The sequence below is a fragment of the Salvelinus sp. IW2-2015 genome, linkage group LG26 (assembly GCF_002910315.2).
Source record: "Salvelinus sp. IW2-2015 linkage group LG26, ASM291031v2, whole genome shotgun sequence".
Taxonomy (NCBI): domain Eukaryota; kingdom Metazoa; phylum Chordata; class Actinopteri; order Salmoniformes; family Salmonidae; genus Salvelinus; species Salvelinus sp. IW2-2015.
This window is the reverse complement of record NC_036866.1, coordinates 38832451-38853116: the sequence shown is the minus strand read 5'-3', so window position 1 is coordinate 38853116 and position 20666 is coordinate 38832451. Positions and strand designations below refer to the sequence as shown.

The following is a 20666-nucleotide window of genomic DNA, read 5'->3' as shown; positions in this document are numbered from 1 at the left end:
CAACGTGCATTGTGCATTGGATGGATACATAATCGTACCACAAAGAAGACAAAGCTTGTTGCAACTAAAATACTTTTTTTCGTTCCTGTTCTTCTCCCTCATACTTCCCCGTGCAGGAAAGCTATTGTTGAATGTGTAGAGTGGAAGGAGCACGCAGTCTGATATCTGTAATACGACAGAGGAAATGACCGTTTAACCATTAGACCGTTAGGACATGGGATTTAACAGAAAAACTGACTCCGGGCTTTGAATAACCCGTGATCACATCTTTGGGGAAAATTACAAATTAAGTATTTCTTCCTGTGAGATTAAGCCGAACTGTTTCGGAAACTTGGATAGTTTGCAAGCGATCTGATTTGAGCGCACCACGACCTAAATAATTCCCAGGGGTTGAAGTGCGGAGAGAACTAATAAAACATACAAGAGAAACTGTATTTTGAACGTAACTAAAAAAGTGTATGTAGTCACATAGCGGTTCACTCATCACTTGACAGAACTTTCCAATCACATCTGACTGTGAAAATCCCTCTCACGGGCTAACGAGTGCGTACAAAGATGGCAATCCTTTGGAGACGCGCTCCTCTGGGGCTGTGGAAACAAATAATGGCTCCGCTCGTCTTGCTCTTGTGCAACAGGCTTGTGACCAATGCGGACGATGACACTTTCAACGCAGAGGTGCAGTATTTTATATGAATGTGTGGATGTTTTTTTAACGGAATCGTGGCAGTCCGGCATTGTATGACCATGATCTATATTATCCTGGTGGTCAGAGGGTGATGATCTACATGGTCTTGACTGATCTGTTCATATTCTAATGACTTCTCATGTTCTTGTCATCGCTGGTCAACAGGTCATGCGCAAATTAATGGATCTATTTGGTGCGCAGATTTATGACCCTTGACCTTTTTCTAACTTTCTCACTTCCACATATGGCAGGCATATTAGGAGTAATTATGTGTTGGGGAAASGTTTGATCTGTAGGTTAAAACTCGGTTTACATGCCTGTAAATCACAAAATGTGTTCCTTACCGACTGTGCTGTTTTTCCAACAGGCATGTTGCGCAAGACATCCAGTTAGATCACTTTTGACCAGTTGTCTTTATGGTGGCTGATTTCTCTCGCTCTCTAGCTCTCTCACTCGCCTGTGCGTCGTGTGTGTGCAATGCATGCCTGTTTACAGAGAACGCATTAACTTTCCAGCTGTGCTCAGTGGGACCATTACGTTTTTWAATTTCCCTTTCAAGGGGTTAGCAAGGCAAGCTCTCTGTGCTATGTCTTGGTCGGGTGTCATTCTTTGTTTCCATTGGATTATTAATGGTATTTTAATCTTGCATGCCAGATTTTACAGCCAGATACATTTCTGGTTCTGGCTAGATTAATGGTGTGTGTATGTATATATGTATATATTATATATATACTGAACAAAAATATAAAGGCAACATGTAAAATGTTGAGCTGAAATATAAGATCCCAGAAAAAGTCCATACACACAAGAAGCTTATTTCTCTCAAATTTTGTGCACAAATTTGATTACATCCCTGTTAGTGAGCATTTCTCATTTGCCAAGGTAGTCCATCCACCTAATAGGTGTGGCATATCAATAAGCTGATTAAACAGCATGATCAATACACAGGTGCACCTTGTGCTGGGGACAATAAAAGGCCTCTCTAAAATGTGCAGTTTTGTCACACAACAATGCCACAGATGTCTCAAGTTTTGAGGGGAGCGTGCAATTGACATACTGACTGCAAGAATTTCCACCAGAGCTGTTGCCAGAGAATTAAATGTTAATTTCTGTACCATAAGCCACCTCCAACATAATTTMAGAGAATTTGGCAATACGTCCAACAGGACTCGTAACCTCAGACCACATGTAACGACGCCAGCCCAGAACCTCCACATCCGGCTTCTTCACCAGCGGGATCGTCTGAGACCAGCCACCCAGACAGCTGATCAAACTGTGGGTTTGCACAACTGAAGAATTTCTGTGTAAACTGTCAGAAACTGTGTCAGGGACACTCATCTGCATGCTCATCGTTCTCACTAGGGTCCTGACCTGACTGCAATTCGTTGTCGTAACCGACTTCAGTGAGAAAATGCTCACCTTTGATGGCCACCGGAGAAGTGTGCTCTTCACAGTTGAATCCCGGTTTTATTTGTACCGAGCAGATGGCAGCGTGTATAGCGTTGTGTGGGCAAGCGGCTTGCTGATGTCAACGTTGGGAACAGAGTGACCCATGGTGGCGGTGGGGTTATGCTATGGGCAGGCATAAGCTACYGTTAATGAACACAATTACATTTTATCGATGGCAATTTGAAGAGGCGACTCTGGGATGCTGGCAAAGAAAAAGCCCTATCTCAGACTGGCCAATAAAAAGAAAACATTAAGATGGACAAAAGAACAGAGACACTGGACAGAGGAACTCTGCCRAGAAGGCCAGCATACTGGAGTCGCGTCTTCACTGTTGACTTTGAGACTGGTGTTTTGCGGGTACTATTTAATGAAGCTGCCAGTTGAGGACTTGTGAGGCGTCTGTTTCTCAAACTAGACACTCTAATGTACTTGTCCTCTTGCTCAGTTGTGCACCGGGGCCTCCCACTCCTCATTCTATTCTGAGCCAGTTTGCACTGTTCTGTGAAGGGAGTAGTACACAGTGTTGTACGAGATCTTAAGTTTCTTGGCAATTTCTCACATGGAATAGCCTTCATTTCTCAGAACAAGAATAGACTGACGAGTTTCAGAAGAAAGTTCTTTGTTTCTGGCCATTTTGATCCTGTAATCGAACCCACAAATGCTGATGCTCCAGATACTTAACTAGTCTAAAGAAGGTKAGTTTTATTGCTTATTTAATTAGGACAACAGTTTTCAGCTGTGCTAGCATAATTCTAAAAGGGTTTTCTAATGATCAATTAGCCTTTTAAAATGATAAACTTGGATTAGCTAACACAACGTGCCATTGGAACACAGGAGTGATGGTTGCTGATAATGGGCCTCTGTACACCTATGTAGATATTTCATAAAAAATCGCCCTGTTCCAGCTACAATATTCATTTACAACATTAGTAATGTCTACACTGTATTTCTGATCAATTTGATGTTATTTTAATGGACAAAAAAAGGAAAAATGTCAAAATCAAGGACATTTCTAAATGACCCCAAACCTTTGAACAGTAGTGAATAAATATACAGTACCAGTCAAAAGTTTGGACACACCTACTCATTTAAGGGTTTTTATTMATTTTTTACTATTTTCTACATTGTAGAATAATAGTGAAGACATCAAAACTATGAAATAACACATATGGAATCATGTATTAACCAAAGAAGTGTTAAATAAATCAAAATATATTTTATATTTGAGATTCTTCAAAGTAGCCACCCTTTGCCTTGATGACAGCTTTGCACACTCTTGGCATTCTCTTAACCAGCTTCAGGAGGTAGTCACCTGGAAGGCATTTCAATTAACAGGTGTGCCTTGTTAAAAGTTCATTTGTGGAATTTCTTTCCTTCTTAATGTGTTTGAGCCAATTAGTTGTGTTGTGACAAGGTAGGGGTGGTATACAGAAGATAGCCTTATTTGGTAAAAGACCAAGTCCATATTATGGCAAGAACAGCTCAAATAAGCAAAGAGAAAAGACAGTCCATCATTACTTTATTAAGACATGAAGGTCAGTCAATCRGGAAAATTTGAATTTCTTCAAGTGCAGTCGCAAAACCATCAAGCGCTATGATGAAACCGGCTCTCATGAGGACCGCCACAGGAAAGAAAGACCCAGAGTTACCTTTGCTGCAAGAGGATAAGTTCATTAGAGTTACCAGCCTCAGAAATCTGCAATTAACTGCACCTCAGATTGCAGGCCAAATAAATGCTTCACAGAGTTCAAGTAACAGACAACATCTCAACATCAACTGTTCAGAGGAGACTGCGTGAATCAGGCCTCATGGTCGAATTGCTTTAAAGAAACCACTACTAAAGGACACCAATAAGAAGAGACTTGCTTGGGCCAAGAAACACGAGCGATCAACATTATACCAGTGGAAATCTGTCCTTTGGTCTGATGAGTCCTAATTTGAGATTTTTGTTTCCAACCGCCYTGTCTTTGTGACACGCAGAGTAGGTGAACGGATAATCTCTGCATGTGCGGTTCCCACCGTGAAGCATGGAGGAGGAGGTGTGATGGTATGGGGGTGCTTTGCTGGTGACACTGTCTGTGATTTATTTAGAATTCAAGGCACACTTAACCAACATGGCTACCACAGCATTCTGCAGCGATACGCCATCCTGTCTGGTTTGCGCTTAGTGGGACTATCATTTGTTTTTTAACAGGACAATGAACCAAAACACACCTCCAGGCTGTGTAAGGGCTACATTGACCCTGTACATAGCCTCGTTAATGTTATTTTATTGTGTTCCTTTTTATTATTTTTTACTTTCGTTTATTTGGTAAATATTTTCATAACTCTTTCTTGAACTGCAATATTGGTTAGGGGCTTGMAAGGAAGCATTTCACGGTAAGGTTGTATTCTGTTGTATACCTGTTGTTTTCAGCAAATAACATTTGAGTTGATTTGATTTGATATATATATAGTACAGTTGAATATAGACAGTTTAATCTTTATTTTTTWWTTTTTTACATTTCCTGTATATACTGTAAGTTATTTGTTTTGTGTTAAAGAGAGACTTCAGCCAAATTACAAAATGACACATTGGTTTCCTTACCCTGTAAACAGTCTCTGGACAAGGTTTGACAGTAATCCATGGTTTGGTTTCTCTGGTACTGTTTCCACATTTGTGGCACAGCTCCCATTCAAGTCATGGGACCGATATTATAATTTTTCGCGCATCATGTCCAAATCATCCGAAAGTATCTAAAATTGATTGTAAATTCAACAAATTCACATAGATGTTTTGAACATGATGCACGAACAATGCTAATATCAGTCCCAATACTTGAATGGGATTTGTACCACAAATGCTAAAACATTAGCATGTGGAAACAGTGCCAGGGAAAGTAAATCAAGGCATGGATTTCTACCATACCTCGTCCATAGACTTCTTACAGGGTAAGGAAACCAATGTGTCTTTTTGTAATTTGGGTAAACAGTCCCTTTAACTGCTTACATTCCAAGGCTTTTACTGTTAGACCCCATGACTTCTGCTCTGTCGGTCCTATTAACCACAGGATCGGATCAGTAGATATCTAAGCTGCCAATAAGTGCTCAAAGGAGGAATTCCATAGAAACCATCTGTTTCTCTGTCTTCTCGGTCTCTATTCTTCTCTTTTTTAACCCCCCCTCTCTCTCCATTTGTTGTTTCTCTCTCATTCTCTTTTCCGCTTTCTCTATCTCCTGTCGCTCTTTCTCTTTCTCTGTCTCTCTCTCTCTCTCTCTCTCACACACACACACACACACACACACACACACACCACACACACACACACACAACACACACACACACACACACACACACACACACACACACACACACCACACACACACACACACACACACACACACACACACACACACTCACTAGCTCAATCTCTCTCCATCTGTCCTCTCTCTGTCCCTGTTGTGTAATTAAGTCGTGGTTGCGAGGTTTGGCTACCTGTCCCAGGCCAGCAGACAGATGTCCACCATGCAGTCCTCTCAGATCCTGTCAAATGCTGTCAGCGACATGCAGCGCTTCTATGGCCTGGAGGTCACTGGAGAGATGGACGATGCCACACTGACGTATGGATGGCACTAACAGCCGAAATTATACTATTATCCTAGTGTCTGAAGCCCTCCAGGTTGACTGTACAGCCTGATAGACTAAATTGATAATGATGCRAAGACAATGTAGGGTCATGATTACATTTATAGAGCATTTCTGAGGCAGATAAAAGTTGCACCTCCTGGTCTAGGAGTATGGATCTCTAGCCTTAAATGAACATCAACATATCTAATCCTATCTGTGGTTATCAGGGCTCTTTTCAATTCTGTTTTTCTCTCTTCCCTTTAGTGCCATGAGAAGGCCTCGCTGTGGAGTCCCAGACAAATCRTTTGGGCAGACTGAGAACGGTATGAGGCGGAAACGCTACACTCTCACTGGCCAGAAGTGGGACAAGAACCATCTGACCTACAGGTGTGTGGTATAGGTCTATGTATGCTGGGGGATTCTAAGAAATCCATTTTGGGAATCTCACAGATTTCCCCATGCCTGAACTGACGGCCGTGCAKAGCGTCAGTATTAACAACATGTCAAAGAGACCTGCGTTCCCATATGTGTATAAACCACTGACAACACATCATTTATAATGACCCTCTCTATATATACTCATCAAAGAAATAAACGCAACATGCAACAATTTCATAGATTTGACTGAGTTACAGTTCACATAAGGAAATCAGTCAATTGAAAGAAATTCATTAGGCCCTAATCTATGGATTTCACATGACTGGGAATACAGAWATGTATCTGTTGGTCACAGATACTTAATATAAGGTAAGGGAGTGGATCAGAAAACAAGTCTGTATCTGGTGTGACCACTATTTGCCTCATACAGCACGACATCCCCTTCGCAAAGAGTTGATCAGGCCGTTGATTGTGGCCTGTGGAATGTTGTCCCACTCCTCTGTGCGAAGTTGCTGGATATTGGCGGGAACTGGAACGCGCTGTCGTACACATCAGTCTAGAGCATCACACACATGCTCAATGCGTGACATGTCTGGTGAGTAAACAGGCCATTGAAGAACTGGGACATTTTCAGCATCCAGGAATTGTGTACAGATCCTTGCGACATGGGGCCGTGCATTATCATTCTGAAACATGAGGTGATGACGGCGTATGAATGGCACGACAATGGGCCTCACGATCTCATCACGGTGTCTCTGTGCATTCAAATTGCCATCAAAAAAATTGCAATTGTGTTCGTTGTCCGTAGCTTATGCCTTCCCATACCATAACCCCACCGCCACGATGGGGCACTCTGTTCACAACGTTGACATCAGCAAACCGCTCGCTCGCCCATACAAGTGGTCTGCGGTTGTGAGGCCGGGTTGGACGTACCGCCAAATTATCTAAAACTACATTGGAGGCAGCATATCTGAGAGAAATGACCATTAATTTCTCTGGCATCAGCTCTGGTGGATATTCTTGCAGTCAGCGTGCCAATTGCACACTCCCTCAAAACTTGTGACATCTGTGGCATTGTGTTGTGACAAAACTGCACATTTTAGAGTGGCCTTTTATTGTCCCCGCACAAGGTGCACCTGTGTAATGATCATGCCGTTTAATCAGTTTTTTGATATGCCACACCTGTCATGTGGATGGATTATCTTGGCAAAGGAGAAATGCTCACTAACATGGATGTAATCYAGAGAGAAATAAGCTTCTTGTGCATATGGGAAATGTCTGGGAACTTTTTTCATCTCATGAAACATGGGACCAACATTTTACATGTTGCATTTCTATATTTTTTCAGTGTTGTATGTGTAAGTACTAAGAATATCTTGTCCTTTCCTCAACCCCCTCTCCCAGCATTATGAATACTACCCCAAAGGTCGGTGAGGAGCGGACACGAGAAGCCATCCGCAAGGCCTTTTTGGTGTGGGAGCATGTGACACCATTGAGCTTCGAAGAAATCGCCTTCCAAGACATCACCAACAGCAGCCAGGACGCGCTAGATATCATGCTGTTGTTTGCCTCTGGTTTCCATGGAGACATGTCTCTGTTTGACGGCGAAGGAGGATCCCTGGCTCATGCCTACTACCCAGGGCCCGGGATGGGCGGAGACACACACTTTGACGCAGACGAACCGTGGACACTTGACAACCATAATCCATCAGGTTAGATAGACACTTTGCCCCCATTGTCTCCTCAGTCAGTCATTACATACAGACAAATGACCGTTACTATTTCCATGTCATTTGTTTCTAAATGAATTCCTTATTGATATCTTTTGATATTCATTTTCGTTCTCCTCTTCCCATCTTTCTCTCTCCCTCTCTCCATTCCTCCCTCCTCTCCTCCCAGGTATCGACCTATTCCTGGTTGCGGTGCATGAGCTGGGCCATGCTCTGGGCCTGGAGCACTCTGACAACCCCAATGCCATTATGGCTCCCCTCTACCAGTACATGGACACAAAGACCTTCTCACTCCCAGAGGATGACAGGAGTGGAATACAGAAGATATATGGTGAGGAGCCCTTCCTCAGGCCCCTACAGTGCGCGCACACACACACATAGACAATAGACCCCCTTCAATTGAGATTCTCCCTCACAGCATGCCATACATGCTTTTACAATGATCCTACTCTGTCCACGACTGAATAGAAGTCATTGTGCCTTTGTGTGTCATAGAACTAGTGAATGTATGTATGTGCACTGCAGACACACTGAAGATAGTATTTAGTGATCCTTATCGTAGTTCACACTCATAGTTCAACAGATACTTCGGGATTTTGGCAATGAGGCCCTTTATCTTCTTCCTCAGAGTCAGATGAACTGTTGTTAGCAATTGCGCTAGTTAGCAACTTCCTTCAAACAGCAAGCAGAGATGCAAAAATGCTAACCCCGAGTTCATCTGACTCTAGGGAAGTAGATAAAATCCTGAAGTATCCCTTTAAAGGTTGTAAGTCTTGTGTAAGTACTGTATGTCTGTTTTTCCTCTCTCTGTCACTGTGCAACCAGAAGGGCTGTCTTCCAAAAAGCTCCATGGGCTTCCTGCCACAGCACGGAGTGGAAAATTAGACTCTCTCTCTGGTGTGTGTGTGTGGTGTGTGTGTGTGTGTGTGTGTGTGTGTGTGTGTGTGTGTGTGTGTGTGTGTGTGTGTGTGTGTGTGTGTGTGTGTGTGTGTGTGTGTGTGTGTGTGTGTGTGTGTGTGTGTGCGCGCGCGCACGCACAGAGAGGGGGGTATGTGTTAGATTAATTCATTCAAACTAATGGAATTTATAACGTCATCATCTTGGATTGTGCAGGACCTCCAGACGATGCTCCCACTCAGGACCCCCCACCACCACCAGTGATGACACTCCCCTCACCAAGACCCACCACCACTGCTCCTCCAGATCTAACCCCACCACCCCCCTTATAGTTCTCTCCAGACAGCCCCCCCAGCCCCACCTATGACCCTGACACCCCAGACCAACCAGAACCAGATCCCACCGACGCACCTCACCCGCCAATACCTGACCCAGAACCCACCATCCTCTGGCCTGACCCTGTGCCGGTGACCCCCTACATCAGGAGAGATGAGCCTCGTCGCCCTGTGCAGCCAGACAACACCGCCCTGGACATCTGTGACGGGGACTTTGATACGGTCACTATGCTGCGAGGGGAGATGTTRGTCTTCAAGGTGAGAAGCAGAGCTATTCTTTTGTTTAGTTGTATTAATTCATACTTCATACTAATCTCCCAAAAGAGGATGAAGTTAGTAAATATGTTCGGACGGTGTCTTCTGTCCTTTCCAGGGTCGCTGGTTCTGGAGAGTTKGGAGGAATCATGTTCTGGACAACTACCCAATGCCCATTTCTGTCTTCTGGGTTGGACTACCTGATGATATAGACTCTGGCTATGAACGGCACGACGGGAAATTTGTCTTTTTCAAAGGTCTGTATTTTCCTTGAATCTCTTATGAAGTTTATTTTTTGTTAAATTGTTGAAATCTACTTGGGTGCGTTCACTCTAGAAACACAATGACCAAGATATCATCCTTCTCCGCTGCATTCCTCATGTTTAAAACTACAGTCGGGAATAGGTTCATGGGGTGCAGCTAGCAGCAGTGGAAAGCAGCTGGCAGGCCTGGATGGATTGCATCAGTCGCTGCTCCAGATGCTGATTTCTAAGGTTTCAGTCTGAGTAGAGAATAAGACTTGGAGTAGAGTAGAGTAGAGTAGAGCAGGGGTACGGGCTGCACCATTTATTTTTGTGTTCGGACTCTTTTAACTTTCTGTGTGTTATCACACAAAGGACAACCAATAGTTGCATCAGTAGTCTGTATACAGCGGTTGAATGTTCTTTAGTGTTTTTTTAAGAGTGCTACATTTTTTGGCTCTGTTATTTGTTGATTCTGAGATAGTAACAAATCACTGGCATCAAATGTTGCAAATGAAACCTGTGCTTAACTTCTCTTTCCTCTCTTCTCACGTCTTCCCCTTCTTGATGGTCCTCTCCACCCTCTGTCCTCTGCCCTCTCCTCTACCCTCTACCCTCTCCTCTGTCCTCTTACCCTCTCCTCTGTCCTCTACCCTCCCCTCTGTCCTCTGTCTCTCCTCTGTCCTCTACCCTCTCCTCTACCCTCTACCCTCTCCTCTGCCCTCTCCTCTGTTCCTCTACCCTCTCCTCTGTCCTCTACCCTCTCCTCTGTCCTCTGTCCTCTCCTCTGTCCTCTACCCTCTCCTCTGCCTCCTCTCCTCTGTCCTCTACCCTCTCCTCTGTCCTCTGTCCTCTCCTCTGTCCTCTACCCTCTCCTCCTCTCCCTCTGTAGGGGACAGGTACTGGGTGTTCAGGGAGGCTGATGTGGTGCCTGGTTACCCCCAGCCCCTGGTAGAGTATGGTCAGGGCATCCCCTCAGACAGGATCGACACAGCCATCTGGTGGGAGCCCACCGGCTACACATACTTCTTCAGAGGAGACAGGTGACCACATGCCCCCGAATGCCTTGCCTTTACTCTACCATACCCAATCTACACTAACTGACTGATGTAGTGTGGAATGATACATGTACAAGTGAAATGACATTCATTTAGTCAAGGGAGAGCAGTTTTAGCTCTGACTTTTGAGAGACAGAAAGACATAAGTTGTTTGCGGTAGTAATCATCAGCCCATTTAACTGCTATGTGTTTAATCATCTGTCTTGTCACCGTCCTCTCCTGCAGATACTGGCGTTTTGATGAAGAGTCCCGCACCGGTGACAGAGACTACCCGAAACCTGTCTCCAGGTGGGGCAACGTCCCATCCTCTCCTAAAGGAGCCTTCCTCAGCGACGATGGCGGTGAGTGAGTCACTATAAGGGAAACTGTCCGTAAAAATGGAGGGAGGCTATAGATTCTGAGCTGAGAGGGGAAKGGGTTGGGACGCATGAGATCTTAGGTTTGGAGAGGTCGCCCATGCTTCACCCAGAAATCGAGTGCCTGGCAAAAGTATTCTAATGTAGACGTCTCAGAATCTATCCTAAAGTCCCACCCCAGCTAATGRTTTTCAAAGTGGTTCCCTGTAGTGAAAAAAACAAACAAATCTGACCGATAATGTCTTCCTGATAAGTCGTTTTTTCATTTTTTCATCAAAAGGGAAAGGTACTTGTGAAGGGGAATTAAAAACAGCCTCTCGTCCAATTGAAGCTTCACAGTACTGTAAAGCACAGCTCGGCAATGACACTATCCTGTGAAGTGTGACAAACTTGTGTCATGATGAATAAACAGTTGGATCAGAAGATGCATACCCCAAAATGATTAACAATGGCTCAGACCTTTTTTTAAATTATTTTTAAAAAAATAGCATGCTCACAGTAAATTCCCACAGTGCATTTCAACAGTTGCCTCAACAATATTTTGTCTTCCCCTACCGAACCAGCTTACACCTACTTCTACAAGGGCTCCAAGTACTGGAGGTTTGATAACCAGAAAATGAAAGATGACCCAGGCTACCCTAGATCCATCCTTAAAGACTTTATGGGCTGTGATGGAGCACCGGATGTGGACCCCGATACAGATGATACAGTAACAGGCCGCAAGTGGCCCACAGTGGACCAACCAAAACCACAACCACCAATTGGCTCAGACCCGGATGWTGTCGACCGAGACACAGATACGGATTACACCAACGATGTGGATTATGAACCTGATGCAGAGGACAAAGAGGTGGATGTGGTGGTGAGGATGGCTGAGAACGAGGCCAAGGTTATGACCCTGATCATGGTGACTGTGCCCCTGGTCCTGGTGCTGTGCATCCTACTATTGATCTATGCTATTATTAACACCCTGCAGAAGAAAGAGGCACCCAGACTTTTGGTCCATTGCAAACGATCCCTGCAAGAGTGGGTTTGATGTGCTCCAGATCTGGATTCACACACACACACACACACACCATACACAGGCACATACAGTCCGCGCACGTACACACACAAACATTGCATACAAATACAAGCACATAATCTCCCTATTGCTCCTCCTTAACCAGTTTATAACAGACAATTTGCACTTTTAACACCCAGTGTTTTGATATTTTGTTGTTGTTAGTTTGTACCCTGTTGTAGTTTTATGTGTTCAAGCCAAAGATTTCCACGAATGTCCTTATAAAACAGAGTGGTGGTGCCTGTCTACAACCAGCAAAGGAATGTCTAACTGTTGTGTGTGCTGAAAACACAAGACCACCACCTCCCACTGTGTCTTTCCTCTAGTCTACAACGGCCCGGACTTTATCCACAAAAGGGCCGATTTAGATATTGATATTCAGACCCCCTTGGGGCGAAATGAAATACAGGGGTTCAAAAAGTGGTATATCTCATGGTACACATATTTAGGAAGGCTGCTAGAACGGAGCTGGGTCTGGTTGACATTACCCAGATGTTGCTGATTTAGTCATTTTGGCTGCAGAGCCGGGGGAGGGGTTAGGATGCCTGCCAGCATTTCCTTTTCCCGAGTTAGAGTTATTTTCTCTTGGGGGGGGGGGGGGGCAAGGGGAGGGGCTGAGCGGAGCTCCATTGGCATTGTGCCTGCTGACCTAGATTAGCGAGGCCCACTCCTATTTTTCAAAACTTTTTTTCTTCTGAGCGGTTTGGCTGGAGATGTCTTCCTGTGAGACTCCCCCTCCCCCGCTGCTATGTTTCACTGTAGACATACTCCATCTGCAGTCTCTGTTTCCATCTGAGAATCTGCTCTATACCTAGGAGAGGCTTTAGTTCTAATCTGTGATGATAGGTCACAGGGGTTTGTGATGAGGTCTGTTGGAGTATTCACGTTGAACTTAACCATAAATGATGTCTTACAACTCTTTGTTGCCATTTAAACAATTTTTTTAATTAAAATGCCCCTCTGTGGGACTTCTTCCTTTGTTGCCAACTCTTTGTGTGCCAACTTCCATCATTCAAAGGCAAAACACTTTTTATACAACACCCAGAGTGCAATTATTGTTTTGCGCAATAGACAGATGAAGATCATTAGTTATAGAGGTTTTTCCTCGGCAAAGCCACTATGCACATGTAAACAAAAAATGGTTGTATATGCTTCAGGTTTGTGGTCGGTTGTGAATCACCCGTGTTTTGTCATTTATTGTTTGTGTTTTGTATTAGTCGGTTGTTGGAGAGGAACAAATACAGTTTTTTGTTTTTTTTACGTTTGAAAATTTGCACGACATTTTGTGTTGTGCTCTCTGTACATTAGCGGAGTTAAATGATGCATGCAGGACATGTAAAGCCTTTACACAAATGTATGAAATGTATAAGGATTTCAAAATAAAACATTGAATTATGGCAAACAAGTCTTTGTGTGCAATTTGGGGTGAGCATGCTATTGTTAACAGGCTATTGTGCATTCTATGTATTCTTACAGCAGTTAATGTCATGTCTGTATTTCTAAGCATGACCAAAAGAGGGAGTCTTTGTATCTACTATTATCAATGAGTATTGCATGGAAAACTGACTGGACAGTATTATTTTGCTCTGAATGACTTCTCTACGCTACCGTGACATACTATAGATACAACCGCTGACGTCAAATTACTTTAAACACAGCCTTATTTCAAAATGGAATAYCCTTAAATGGTTTAAAGTGTGCGTATGAGAGCACCTCACTGACGACTTGCGCCACGGTGAATCAGGATTAGCTTCAATCACCCAACTCAGACATTGCCGCCACCTTTCTCTTTCTGGATTCTACAGACTACCCATCTTTCTTACTTTCTCTCTATCGTTTTCTCCATGCTGTCCTCCTACCCTGTCTCTAAGCAGTCCTTTTCTGGCGTGCTTATTTCCTCTAATGGAACTGGCTAACGCTTACCTGTCGCCACTGCGTGTTGTCCAATCAGAATCGAGGARGGTATGGCACCACCATGTTCATTCTTCCATCCTGGTCACCCAGAGGTGTCATGGCCTTCTTCCTCCTGGCTTATCCCTCCTTATCTCTTTATGGGATCGCCTGCCTTTTAGCCGGTCAGCCCTATAGAACTCCCCTAGAGACAGAGCCATAGAGCAGTGTTTCTCATCTTCTCCACCTGTGGATCCCCCCCAAGTTTTCACATTTTTATTCTAACGCCACACATGCACACCTGATTCCACTAACCAAGGGCTTGATGATTAGTTGAGTAGTTGAACCAGGTTAGCCTGTGTGGGGATTTTTTTTTTTAAGTGCAAACTTGGGGGTACTCGAAGACAGGGGATCTAACAGACCCTACAAAAGAACCCTGCAGACAGGGCTTAATCACTGATGTCTGCCGATGTTACAAAACATCTGCAGATGCCGGAACAAGATGCAGCCTTTAGAGATTGCTGTAAGGGACCGATGTGACCCCCCCCCACGTCATAGATGTTCTAAATTGCTATGGGTTTAACCTGGAWGCTCAATCCCCTGTTCTGCTGAGGCTGACGGTTCTCTCGCGCTACCCCTGTGGCTTATCACACGGTAATCTTCCTGGACACAGTATTCAGATATCAGGAAAGCAATGGCCGTTCATTTGCCCAAGGCAAACCTACTGTAATGCCATGTGATGAGTGCCTGTCCTGTTTCCTAGAAGTGATTCAGTCCCTGATTGTACCTGACAGACATGGATCACAGGTAATGATCCCCTGGCGTGTGCTACAGGGATTACACTGGCTACTACAAGGACACCTTTTTATAGCCCAAACTGTAACCACACACCACAACAAGAGTGACGTCTGTGCTATGTACATTTCACAATCATGAGGATAGACAGTTACACTAGCAGCGAGCAGACAGACAGTTATAAGGCGAGAGATACACACGTTCTGTACATAGTAGCTACAGTGTTAACTACTGAGTACCACTCCAAATGGCACTCCGCTGACAGTGACGCCGTATTCATGTTAAAAGTTCAAACTGTTTTATTAACTCAAACAACTACATTTATTCAAACTTCTACAGTATAGAACCTTGTAAGTTTGGACCTGGGGCTTTGGGGTACATATATGGCCTGAGGTTTTCATTATTCTCATTGCTAATCTCAGGAGGATAGTGCCGTCCTTCAGGTCCATAATCCCGTTAGGCGAGTCTCATCCTAATCCAGCCAGAACATTGCTGTCCGTCCTGGGCTCTGTGTCCCTGTCAGGTATGCTGCTGCACCACTGAACATACAGGTAAGATATATTACTACTACCTTTTCACCTAGTCTCTGCACGTTGAGTAACTTGACTGGATTTACTAAGGGGTTTCTTGTCAAATGTGTTGGTGAGATGTCAGCGTTGTGGTGTGCTTCTATTGTAAAACAGATTGTGATGCTTGTGTGTGGATATTTACAGGTATATGTGAATATTTAAAAGTAGTTGGGGTGGTGTTGCGCAAATTGATAACCCTTGCGATAGTTCATTGCCTTGCAATAGTTCACTTGAATAGTTCATTTTGATGATGTTTGCGCAGTTGTTTGTTACAGAGCAGGTGGTAAAGACCACTCCTAGTGCTATCGTCTGCAGGGGCGAATCCTCTACTTCTGCATAGCACTTTAGGCAGCACTGCTGCAGTGTGTTTTGTGACTTTATAATYTAGTAATTTACTGGCGCCTGCTTTGAWGKAAAGAAATCAAAGGTGCACAGTTTGAGCTATGATCCTCAGATTAGGCCCAATATCAAGTGGCAAGGGATAATCTATCAGAGAAAGTCAGTCTGGGATTAAATGGCCAGCATGCACAGGTTCTCTACAGGTATACTAGTGTGGCAGAGTACATGTTTTGTTGGTGCGACAGAGTGGGTGCAACCTGATCTCACTTGGCCTGTACATGGGATGGCATGTACAGTTGGAGAATGCATTTTTATTTGAATTTGATTATATTCAAGATAAAATAATGAAATTGTTGTTTTAGAGACCCACAAAAGGCAGAACAGCCACACATGTTGGTTTTTCAGCATGTTCTCTAACAGTTGATGAAATCCTTTTCCTGACTGTTGTTCCTGTCTTTCCTTCTGCGGTAACTCGTTGGCCTCTAAAGCAGCTTATCAGTAGTGTGTGATGAAGGTTATGCCTTGAAACGTGCTGTTCTATTTCCTCTTTAAACGTCAGGTTTTGCCAGACAATGTGGTTCCAGCTTCATAAGACCAAAACAACAGAGCTACTTTAATCACAGYCTCAAGTACTGGCAATTATTATCTTCAAGCAGGATGTGGAGAGCGATTATTGGCAATGCCAATACACAACAACGCAACAGCTGCCAGCATGAGCCAAAGTCAAAGCTCCCCACAAGATCCCACATGACATGACATTGCAAAAACTATTTCACGTGCATGAAAAATAGTTCACCAATGACTGTTATAATCAAATCAAAATCAAATCAAATTTTATTTGTCACATACACATGGTTAGCAGATGTTAATGCGAGTGTAGCGAAATGCTTAATCAGCATGGTCTCTGAAGTGGCTAGATGAACCTTCAGGAGTTTCATGTTCCATTGCAGCATATGTGACATTCTGACTGTCTCTGAGGTGCCGGATGACATAGAAACAAATCTGGTTTATTCATATTATGGGATGCTCACTTCGGCAGATGTTGCCCTAGTTACTGAACTGTTGTCCTGATATTTGCATTTGTCTCAGGATGTTTAACTGGGTGGTGAAAGTGGTTCCTCAGCCCCCTGACGCCCCTGGCTCTCTGGGACAGGAGACAGCCAATCCCGCACCTGCATCACCAGTAAGAACACACTAATCACACCTGCTCACAAATCAACTCACTTGTATACCCCGATCACCTCACAAGATATCACCAAAAATATTTWAAAAATMACAAAAAATATATARTATTTATGACRTGTCCTCTTCACATTACCTGATTGTCTCTCTCCATCTTTCTCTCCAAAAGCAAAAAGTGTCTAAAGATGAYGTCAAAAAAYAAGGTKATGCCTCTGTTCTTCAAACAGTGTATCATAGCTTTGTAAAACAATGAAACAACTGTGAARACGTGTGTTTTATAAATGCCTATTCAATTTGTTAACCCTCTTCTTCGCTTCTGTTTTATGTACGTGAATCTCAACAGTCAATGCAAAACCAGCCAAACAGAAGGAAGAGGATATTTCAGAGGACAATGGGTATGTGTGTAAAATTTGACCTGTGAGCAGTCTGGTCTGCTTGCATACAGACTTTTTGCCATGATGGTGATGATGATATATCTCTCTCTCTCTCTCTCTTTCTCTCTCTCTCTCTTTGTCTCTCTCTCTCTCTTTCTCTCTCTCTTTCTCTCTCTCTGTCTCTCTCTCTCTCTCTCTCTCTCTCTCTCTCTCTCTCTCTCTCTGTCTCTCTCTCTCTTTCTCTCTGTCTTTCTCTCTCTCTCTCTCTTTCTCTCTCTCAGTATTCAGAGTCAGAGTGGAGTGATGACCTGGCTCTCCAATGGCTTCACCAGTGCTCTGCCTCAACCAACAGGCACCCCTAACCTCAGCAGATCCAACTCTGTATCCAGGGTGAATGTTAGACTGTACCAAACACTACCTGTATCAATCGACCAGTCTGTATTTGAATCAGTGTAGGTCTTTTTTAAGCTGTATAAAGGGTTAATATGTGATTCTATGTTTCTCTAATTCTATCCCTCCACTTTCTGCTTCCATCCATCAGTCACTGCCGGAGGTACAAAGAGAGGACGAAAGGTACAAATAGAGGACTTTTTTGAAGTGTTGGTTTTGTTGATTCTGTTGACATTTTTGTTGTTGTATATTACTTCAACYTATGTTGAAATGTGGAAATATATCATKTTTTTCAAAAAAGTTTGATAGCTCTATTAATTGACTGACGATTCCTACTTCCAACAGGAATGGGYTGATTAAGTGGATAGCAGAGGGACTGAGCAAAGTGGTGCCTCAGCCGGATGACAAGTACAGAGAGGATATTCGAGAGGAGGAGGAGGAGGAGACAGAGGTGAGTTGACACTATCATGTCACCATGTCKCGGTTTCTGTGGAAGTAGATTGTAGATGTATTTCTTCAGGAGAGCACGTGGTGCTCCAGGTCCACTGGCTCCAGGTCATCTATAAGTCTTTGCTAGGTAAAGCCCCGCCTTATCTKAGCTCAATGGTCACCTCAGCAACACTCACCCGTAGCACACGCTCCATCAGGTATATTTCACTGGTCATCCCCAAAGCCAACACTTACTTTGGRCGCCTTTCCTTCTAGTTCTCTGCTGCCAATGACTGGAACGAGTTGCAAAAATCACTGAAGCTGGAGACTTATATCTCCCTCTCTAACTTTAAGCATCAGCTGTCAGAGCAGCTTACCGATCACTGTACCTGTACACAACCAATCTGTAAATAGCACACCCAACTACCTCATCCCCATATTGTTATTTTATCTTCTTGCTCTTTTGCACCCCAGTAMCTCTACTTGCACATCATCATCTGCACATCTATCACTCCAGTGTTAATGCTAAATTGTAATTATTTCGTCTCTATGGTCTATTTATTGCCTTACCTCCCTACTCTTCTACATTTGCACACACTGTACATAGATTTTTTCTATTGTGTTATTATGTGTAWRTCTGTGTTGTTGTTTTTGTCGCACTGCTTTGCTTTATCTTGGCCAGGTCGCAGTTGTAAATGAGAACTTGTTCTCAACTGGCCTACCTGGTTAAATAAAGGTGAAAAAAAWAAATATATACTTTATTCCTAYATTAAACATAAATTTAAAACATCATTTTTGTCAGGTTGCCTCATAATAGCTTTTAAACAATATAATAACTTTTAAAACATAYTTACTACATGCCTAGTAATGATGCTACATTAAAATCTTAGCTCCCCATGATAACGCGATATTCTCACTTAAAATCACTTTTGTAAAACAATTCTGCTCCCCGCTTGATGAATAACCGGCGATGGTCTATAATGACGTAACAGGCTTTTGAATAACTAGCTTAATCAAAGCCAATGGTGTCACAGGGCTTTCAGAGAGCTGTGAATGAGACGCGAAAGCAACGTAATACCACAAGAGAGGTTTAGAAATGTAATAATCTGTTATGAGATCCATGGTGTTAAGACATTACCGACTTCCTCTCACCATTATCTCATAAGTGTCTACTCCATTTAACTATTTCTTATACAGTAGGCCTACTGTTAGTTTTAAAAGCATCGAGCCCTCTTAAAACTGAGTGGTTATGGCTTCCCAGGCTCTCCCGACGTCCGCCTGCTGTAGTTTCAATTGTATTCTTGTTCAGCTTTCAGACATTAGCTTGGGGGGGTGCTGATTATTCATATCTGACATGCTGATTATTCATATCTGACATAACAAAAATGCCATTTTGCTGGAGTTTTTTTTCTAATCCCCGTAACGAGTTTTTCTTACTTTATGTTCCTTTATGTACTTAAGACGCACGAAGAGTATATCGCAGAGCCATGTGTAAGTACAGCTAAATAACAGGCTGTATCTGGGCCGGACACCCATCTACCCCCTGAGTAGTCTGAGTAGTCGTACAATCAGTAGTCTGCAATCAATCCACCATAGCATTTGCTCTAAAGCTTCACATGCGTTCAAACATTAATTTGAAGGATTCAAGGATAGAATAGAAATGGTGAAGTTGTGGACAAATGATATCAATGATTGATGAAATCTACTCCTTATCTTACGGACATGTGCAATAGGATACATTGCTATTGATTATGACACGAAAACATGATTCTGAACATTTGAACAGCATTCTTTTCCATCTTCTTATAAGTTGCACACAATTCACATATTCCAAATCCTGTGGTAAAAGAAAGTTTCAAATTCATATGTACAGATATGGGTACAATTATAGTAGATTCCTAATTCCTTTAAAACAACACCCTGCCATACATAACTGGACATCAGAGGAGCATTTTAAACTATTATAATGTAATAACACACCATAAAATGATCAAAACAGTAATATGGTAAATATTTCATTTAACCTTCATTGTAAAAATGAAAGTTTGTGACTCTGGCTTCTTTTTTTCAGGTTTATAACATGAAAGATGTGCCAGGTATATGTTTACATTTGTCACACAGCAATCCCATTTTTTTGAGTACTGGTATGTCACAAAAGTTGTAACTTCTTTGACTCATTGTTGATTACTTATAACCGGTTATTGATGGGGTCTATTTTCTGTCTAGACGCAGAGCCCCTCCCACACATACCTGTGGTGGAGATCTTTTCAGACGATGAGGAAGAGGATCGGGTACCACAGTTCCCCCTCAAGTGAGTCACACAGAGACCTCCCTCCCCCCCGCACCCCCCTTTCCACTCAGAACAACCTCGATTCGTTGGTGCACGGACTCTACAAGGTGTCGAAAGCGTCCCACAGGGGATCCTGGCCCATGTTGACTCCAATGTTTCCCTCAGTTGAGTCAAGTTGGCTGGATGTCCTTTGGGTGGTGGATCATTCTTGATAAACACAGGAAACGCAGTGTTGCAGTTTATGACACACTCAAACCGTGCGCCTGGCACCTACTACCATACCCCATTTGTTTAAAGGCACTTTTTCTTTTGTCTGGCCAATCACCCTCTGAATGGCACCCGTACACATCCAT

General features: G+C 43.3%; 1 protein-coding gene and 1 pseudogene across 1 annotated transcript in view; both read left to right on the top strand.

Annotated features, from left to right (window-relative positions):
- The first annotated feature begins 461 nt into the window (after nucleotides 1-461).
- Nucleotides 462-12543, top strand: LOC111952509 (matrix metalloproteinase-15-like; annotated as a pseudogene).
- Nucleotides 12544-16738: 4195 nt separating this feature from the next.
- LOC111952222 (cyclic nucleotide-gated channel beta-3) overlaps nucleotides 16739-20666 on the top strand; it is a 38917-nt gene continuing 34989 nt past the window's right edge. The window contains exons 1-7 of the mRNA XM_070435028.1: nucleotides 16739-16831; nucleotides 17000-17033; nucleotides 17174-17225; nucleotides 17486-17594; nucleotides 17758-17777; nucleotides 17940-18045; nucleotides 20250-20334. Coding sequence (XP_070291129.1) covers nucleotides 16739-16831; nucleotides 17000-17033; nucleotides 17174-17225; nucleotides 17486-17594; nucleotides 17758-17777; nucleotides 17940-18045; nucleotides 20250-20334 — 499 coding nt within the window. The remainder of the gene's footprint in view (nucleotides 16832-16999; nucleotides 17034-17173; nucleotides 17226-17485; nucleotides 17595-17757; nucleotides 17778-17939; nucleotides 18046-20249; nucleotides 20335-20666) is intronic.